General features: G+C 38.7%; 1 protein-coding gene across 1 annotated transcript in view; it reads left to right on the forward strand.

The window, feature by feature from the left end:
* Positions 1 to 7,967, forward strand: part of LOC149023841 (pumilio homolog 4-like) — a 30,665-nt gene extending 22,698 nt beyond the window's left edge. The window contains exons 9-10 of the mRNA XM_089144316.1: positions 6,753 to 6,927; positions 7,008 to 7,967. Of these exons, the coding sequence (XP_089000442.1) occupies positions 6,753 to 6,927; positions 7,008 to 7,045 (213 nt within the window). The 3' untranslated portion in view covers positions 7,046 to 7,967. The remainder of the gene's footprint in view (positions 1 to 6,752; positions 6,928 to 7,007) is intronic.

Here is a 7,967-nt window from a genome sequence, read left to right on the forward strand (position 1 = left end):
GACCAATTCTAGACAAAAGAAAACTCAAAAGATATGAACCCTCCTAAAAGAATAGGAAAGAATCTTATCCACAACTCAAATAAGACTGGACTAAAACTCACAAGTAACTAACCCAAATATAAAGAAATAAAAGCAGATCCATAGCCCTTGATCAAGGGGATTCCAACTAGACCCATATTAAACCCTAAAAGGGCTGAAAAATGACCAAAATACTCATGGGGTAATTGGCCAGCTCTGGATTGGGCCTTTCTAGGCCTAGGTGTTGGGCCCAATTATAAAGGGGGTCAACCTTGGTCATGTCACTAGGTTTATCAAATGAAGAGTTAAAGAGAAGGTATTGCAAAGATGAAGCAGTGAACTTTGGGAGAGAAACTGTGTTCTCAGTCCTAAAGGTCCCACCGCTCAAATGCATTTAGTCCATTCACAAGAAAGAAAAGCATCCCACAATGATTCTGCATAATCTCCACTAAAAACACAAGTAGGAGGAATTGATGTCCACTGAGACAAAATGGCCTTAACTGGTTTCCCTGCACATTAAACTTACTAGGAAAAATATTTTGAATTTTGGATGAATGTTTAACTTCTGAAAGAACCTCCACCTGGAAGAAAACTCATTTGACATATCACATATCAGAAACTCGCAAAGAAAGTAATGCTTTGCCTATAAATTTTGTTGGGAAAACTCCATTGGGAGATTAAGATATTAAGGATACTCAAAAGTCAGGAATAGAATTTAAATAAAGGACACTAGAGGAGATGCAAAAAGATCCTGTATCTCTATCCTTCTTCTTGATTGAGTCCCACCAAGTCTGCAACCCTGGAATCCCATGGTTGAAGATTGCGATCAATCGTACCAACTTTATGACTTGTGGTGCATAGTACCCACGGTTCATGCCCAAAGGTCTCTGCACAACATTCTTGCAAGAGTAGGGAGAATGCTACATATGCTATTCCACAACCAAGACCCACTCTTGCCATTACCTTGTCGAAGGCAGATGATCTAGGAAAGTATTTTGCCTGTAGAGTCTTTGCCCATATGGCATTCTTTAGATTCAGAAATCTCCACCCTTGCTTAAGGAGAGGAGCTTTGTCAAAGTCTACTGATCCTCTAAAATCTAAGTCCACCATGGTCTTAGGAAGGCAGCATTTATCCCAGGCTACCAGGATAAGCTTCTTGGAATCACTATCATGACCCATCCAAAATCTTTGTCCGATAGAAACTATTTGTCGGCAAATCATTTTAGGAAATAGAAAAACATTGCATCAAATAAGAGGTTACGACATGAAGAACATACTTAATAAGGACAGAACGACCAAAATAAGATAAAGTGTGTGCTTTCCAATTGGCCAATTTCAGTTTCGTTTTGTCCAAAATAAAATTCAATTTATTGCTTTTACCCTTGAAACAACTTTGTCCCCAGATACACAATCTTTTTTCGTTTCCTTAATTTCCAAAAGAGGCCTGAGTCTATCTTGAGGAGTACATTTATGCAAAAAAGGCCTCGCTCTTATCCAAGTTAATCAGTTGGCAAGTCAAGTAAGCAAAAATCTCCATTACAACCTTGATGGTCAAAAATTGTTCATCAGAAGCTTGATAGAACAAAATAGTGTCATCCGCAAAGAAGAGATGTGATATCCGGGTGCAGTCCTAGCAATTTTAATTCCAAACAATAAGTTAAGGCTTCTATATTTGGTTAGGAGTCTAGACAAAACTTCCATTACTAGAAGAAAGAGGTAGGGGCTCAAAGGGCATCCTTGCCTAAGGCCTTTAGAATCATGAAACCAAGAATATGGAGAACCATTCAACTTAACAGAAAAAGAGGCAGAAGAAATTAATCCATGAGTCAACTGATCCCAATCAGCATCACCACTGAAGCCAAGAAAGGAAAACACGTGTAGGATTAAATTCCATTCAACTCGATCATATGCTTTGGACATGTCCAAATTTAAAGCAACAAACCCTGTTTGGCTATAATATAGTCATAAAGTGGTGAAAATCTCTTAAGCCACAAATATTTTATCTGAAATCTGTCTTGATGGCACAAAGGCACTGTGACAAGTGGAAATGAACCTGGGCACCAGGGGTTTGAGTCTAAGGGCAGGGTCTTAGCAATAATTTTATAAGAGACATTGTAGAGACTTATTGGCCTAAAATCTGTTACCTCAGAAGCCTTGTCCTTGTTGGGGATAAAGCATGTATGATTTGTGCCAAAAGGTAAAAAAAGATCAGAAAAGTAGTTATGTAGAAAGTTCACCGCATCAGATTCAACAATATCCCAGCAATGTTGGTAAGGGGCAGCTTGAAGACTGTCCATCCCAGGGGCCTTGTAAGGCCTAAGGGAGAACACAACATTCTTTATTTCATTAAGATCACAGATGGAAGTTAAAAAGGGTGAGTTGGTGACCACAGAATTATTTTCAAACAGACATTCAATGAAAGAGGAGTAACAGAAGAAGTTAATTCTGACATATATGATTCATGGTTCTGAATCAGAAACATCATCGTACATAATGAAATCAGTTTTTCTTCTTGAAATATTTGCTTGAGATACCAGATAGTAAAACCTAGTATTTCTATCTACTTCCATGATGTACTGATGCCTAGATTCCTGGAACCGAAAGAGTTTGGCTGCATTATAAGCTCTGGACAACCACAGCTGCTTCTGTCTAAAGAGGTCCCACTCATGACGGGGGCATGCTCAGTCATATACAATTCAAGTTCCTGATTAGCTCACAGATTTGATGTCATCAAATATAGAGGAATCCATTGTTGAAGGAATCTAGACAGGTTTGCAAGTTTACCTCCTAGATTGATATTACCTAACTCTGGAGAATTCCTTGCAGAGAATCGGATGAGATGAAATCGGGTTGACATCTCCATGCCCCCTGAAAATGGAATAGTTTTTTCCTTGAACCACAGGATTAGTAGTTATCAAGAACAGAGGCATTGGGAAACAGGGATCTCTAGGAGGGGGAGGCAAGGAATTTGTCTAGCTTCTGCTTAGTAAGATGAGGGGATTTGATTAGGTATAATAAGTACCAGGACCAGAAATCTCAGAAAAGGATACAATCCAGGAGTGCTTAGAAAGGAGGGGAAGGCAGGAGAGAGTCTAAAGGCTCCTGCAACTTATCAGATGGACACAGACCTTCATCCAGATCATGTCCCAACAAAACAGGTTTAGAAAAGGAGGAAAAGAGGGGTAACAAGGATTCCCAAACTTTATTCCTAGATTTATATTGAAGAGGTCCATAAAAGAATGCCAAAATCCGACTCAATATAGCCCTGGGAAGAACCATGGTTAGCTAACCTAGAAAACATGGAGTCCAGGAGGAAGCAGAAAGAGTCCATATCAGGGGGGGGGGATTTTGACCAGGAAAGATAGGTTCCAGAGACAGTGGCGCTTGCGGATAGTACCTCCATCAGGTGATGCCCAGCCCTCCCCCCAGTCTCGCGAATAGTTGCAAGAAAAAGCCCGATGCTCCCTAGAATGATCACCGCCAGAATTCTTCGCGTTTCAGCAAAATTCATCGTAGATAGTCACTGATTTGGCCTTATCTGTCAACTCCTCTGTCTGGCGTCACTCCATTCTTGGAGAACTCCCCTGAACCTGTTCTGAGTCCAGCTTCCTTAGCATGGACCTCCGCTTCTTCTTTCAGATAGTCCAGGTTTGAGTTAGGCAGAGGTTCTTTAAACAGGGACGACAGAAAGTAATCTCCAGGCTGGACAATGGGTGCATCTTTCTTTTTCTGAGAGCCACCTCCTTCATCACACTCGATTTCAGATGGTGTAGAGCTCAACTGATCTTCCTTCGTGAAGGAGCCTTTCTTTAGAACCAGCAGCTCCCAATGGATTTTCACTTTGGAAGATACCTGTGAGAATTTTGCTCTATTTTACTTAATGAGTCTTTCTCAAACAGATTTTCTTGGCTTCGAGTTGACAGGGTTTTTGCGGAACCAGAGAGAATAGGCCTAGTTCTGACCTGAGAGTAGAAACCAACAGGGGGAAGGTCCAAGTTGACACTTCCGTCAGCCAGCTTTTAAAAGTTGCAGTACTCATGATCGTGGGTTATATGTCCACATCAAGTGCACAACAAATGGATTTCATAAAAGAACACTGAAGATTTCGCTAGAAAAACCCCAAATCGACGCCAAGAGAAGAACCGACGAACTCAAATCAAACATAGTGCACAACAAATGGATTTCATAAAAGAACTTCACTGTGAAGATTTTGCCAGAAAAACTCCAAATCGACGCCAAGAGAAGAACTGACAAACTCAAATCAAACATAGTTTTTGCCCTTGCTGCGTTTAGATGTATCCCCAACTCCTTAGCATTAGGCTGAACATCAACATTTTCCCACATCCCTAACCGTATTCTGAATCCATTCAGGGGCATAACAGTCCTTCCTAATCTCATGAATCTGTATCCCTAATGGCATAGGAATGCTCAAATATTTGCAACAAAAGATGAGCTGGTAGCTTTCCAGCTGGCAACACCACCCGAATTCATAGTCATCTGGCAAAAAATGTTTTGAAACTCATTATTTGTACAACTTATACGTACAGTACCCCAATCCTAACCAAACACTCCACAACCCCCCCCCCCCCCCCCCAAAAAAAAAAAAAAAAAAAAAAGAAAGAAAGAAAAAGGAAAACAAAAACAATGGGAGATAAACTGTAGTATATTAAGTGGGATAATGGTTCAAGTTTCAAGCGACATGGGCCGAAGTTTTGGTTGAATCTTGACATTGAGACTAAACCATGGGTTATTTTTAAAAGTCCCAGGTGATGATGAGTTTCGATGGTATCTTGAAAATCTTGGTGATTTTGACCAATATTTCGAAAGTTTCAGTTATTTTTAACCAATAAATGCCAAGTTATGACCATTTCCTACTAACCCAATTTCAACAAATTTTGGCTGGTTTTGACAAGTTTCGGTAGTTCCAACCAGTTTCGGGCAGTTCTAACTAGTCCACTACGTGTTGAGTTCTAACCCAAAAAGTCAAAAACTCCTGGTGTTGATATGATATCTGATATCTCAGATTTTGGCTTGCTGAAACCAAGCTCGAAACCTAGATTTTGATCCTTTTATTACACAAACATTGCAGCTTACATGTTCATCCAACATACATTGGTTCGATCTCATCATTCTTGATCATGTCAAAACTAAGCACATACATAAATATGAAAAGTTAGCTAGTTTCTTCATGATCTGTGACTCATTTGACACCCTACAATGTCCTCTTGTCATTATGGAACTTTGTATTAATATTTTAATAACTTTTGAATTAGTAATTCAATATTGAAGTCTTAATTCTTTGTTATATAGCTTATCTGTAATTTGTCCTTTTTCCTGGATATTATAATAATGTAGCTGTTGATTTTCAATGGGAAATTCCAAACTTATGGAAAGACATCACTTTCGTTTCATCTTTCAGTTTATTTTAGATGTTGAGGAAGTGAACATGTTAGATCATAGTAATCTTAGTGGGTGAATTTTTGTTAGCTCAGATGTTGCTGTTTTCAAAATTGAGTTACCATCCTGTTCCTTGAGTTTGCTCATGAGCTTAAAGTCACTGTAGCAAGGGTGTTCTTAGAATTGATCCTTGTTGCATGTTGCCTCATTCACTAATGATGGAAGATAGGTCAAACCTTTGAGGTTAAAACTTCTTTTGGTGATGCCAAGTTGTCCAGTGGTCTAAAATTTAAGGCATGTGCTTAGATGCCATTTTTGTTTTTTCATTAGGCAACTTCCTTGGTAGTATACAGAATTGAAGATGCCTTTGCACTAGATATTATTGGTGTTGCTTTTGTGGGTTTACATTTATGTCATATTTTAGGCTGTGACCGTGTAACGTTGAAGAATATGCTTGTTGCTTCTCTTTTTATCAGCGAAGGTTTAAAATCTTGTTAAAATTTGGTGCTTAAATCATGTAAATTATGTCCAAGGCTTAAAATCTTGGTATTTTTGGTATCAGTCAGACCAAAATTTCCCGAGTACAAAAATCTCGCTGGTATTTTTCTGCTGTGTTTTGATAGGTCAAATCAGGTTTTGGGGTTCTTTTTTGTAGGGTTGAGGGGGGGGGTTTAGGGTTTGTGTTTGATTTAGGCTAAATTAGGGCCTGAAACTTCACAAAAACCCTTTTGTAAGGGTCTATATAAAAATATTTTTGTGACCATATTGCAAAAATGGTGACCCAAATTAGTGTTTTGGATTTGCAATATATGATGTATAATTACTCATGCACCAATTGTTTTTAGTACTAGAGGACATAATATAAGCAATTTAAATACATATGACGTAATATTTTCAGCCTGTTTTTTAGAATCTTTTTATTCCTGGGGCATCCAATCAGTTTTGGTGGCCCTCTAGATAGCTAAACCCTGGGTTCCCCAAAATTTCCAACCTAGGAATATAAAGGTGGTTGGTGGGTCTTGCATTTAACATTGCTGATTCAACATTGGCAGCGGTGCATCCCGTAGGAGTTACTGGGCTCACCAGAACCAATTGTTTGACTTCGCATTTGGGTATATTGTATCTGGCATTCCATTGTTAGCGCTCCATATTGTTTTATAGTTATATCAAAAGGTGAAGCTTTTGCCTCCTACTCTCCTTTCTATCACCTTAAAGTAAGAAACTGAGATGTCTATCTTGTAATGTGACTTGGAGTTTATGTAGCATAAGTGCTTGACATTGTTTTTGTATGTACTATTGGTCTTGGCTACTGGAGACTAACAAAATGCAAATGACAGGCCATGATGAAAGATCCATTCGCAAATTATGTTGTACAGAAGGTATTGGAGACCTGCGATGATCAGAGCCGCGAGTTGATCCTCTCACGTATCAAGGTCCATTTGAACGCTCTTAAGCGATATACTTATGGTAAACATATTGTTGCACGTGTTGAAAAGCTCCTCACAGCCGGAGGTGAGAATACTTCTGGAACAGTTCTGGGGTTCAATTTCTCCATTTGCCATTCTAATGCTGCATCTTGAATGTGTTTGCAGAAAGACGCATAGGCATTTCGTCTTCGTATTCTTCTTGAGGACCTTGCAAGGGAAAAGTCACAGATGATTGTACAGCTAACAGGGCTGGTAGTCTTGCCAAAGCAGCTCGAGTTTTTATTTTCCTCTGAAAATGTATCAGAGGACAGAGGCATTAGTTTAGTTGGTAAGAGTATAAATTAGTTTTTCAATATTTGTAAATAAAGGAAAATATATAGGTGCTGTAATAAGATTTTGGTTCTCCCCGACCTCCCAAATTGTATATTCGGCACAGGGTTGTAATTTGATTATGATGAAGAGAGCATCTATGAGGGGGGTCATACTTAGGTTATCTAGGCAAAAGAGGAAGTACAACCTTTACAAAAATCTGTAAAAAAATTTCTGTTATGTAGCCAGTTGATGGAACTGTAAAGAACAGTATGCATTCCGTCTTTGAGGCCCAAGTCTTGTGACTTGGGAAGTTTATTAATAAGTATTTTTGAGCAGTTTATTTAAGTTTCTATGCAGTATTTTTTTTGGGATTTGAGGTTCATTCAGACCAGCTTGCGTGTATTTCGACTACATCTGTAAAGGAGAGTTTAGTATAATTAATATACTGGATCTCTTCACTGAGAAATATGGATTTTATGATTCTACTAATCCTGTATTGATTAGTATTTTATGAAAAAGGATAAGAGGATGATTATTGATCATATATCCTGTGATGCTGAGACCTCATGTATCTTATGTAAGGGTGTCAATTGAATACCGAAACCGTTTAACCGTACCGAACCGCGCCGTCTAAAATCGTGCCGTACCGCACCGTTCAAAATTTGGTACAGTATGTACCGAAATCGAATTTTTTCGATACGGTTCCGGTTTTAAGTACTCTTATCGTCAGTATGTACCAAAACCGTACCAAATTGGTACCGTACCAAATTAAAAGATATAGATGCAATTTTACAATTAAAAACACTTTACCTT

Source organism: Hakea prostrata, chromosome 2, assembly GCF_041222555.1.
Source record: "Hakea prostrata isolate BN-2017 chromosome 2, UWA_Hpros_2, whole genome shotgun sequence".
NCBI classification, from domain to species: Eukaryota; Viridiplantae; Streptophyta; class Magnoliopsida; order Proteales; family Proteaceae; genus Hakea; species Hakea prostrata.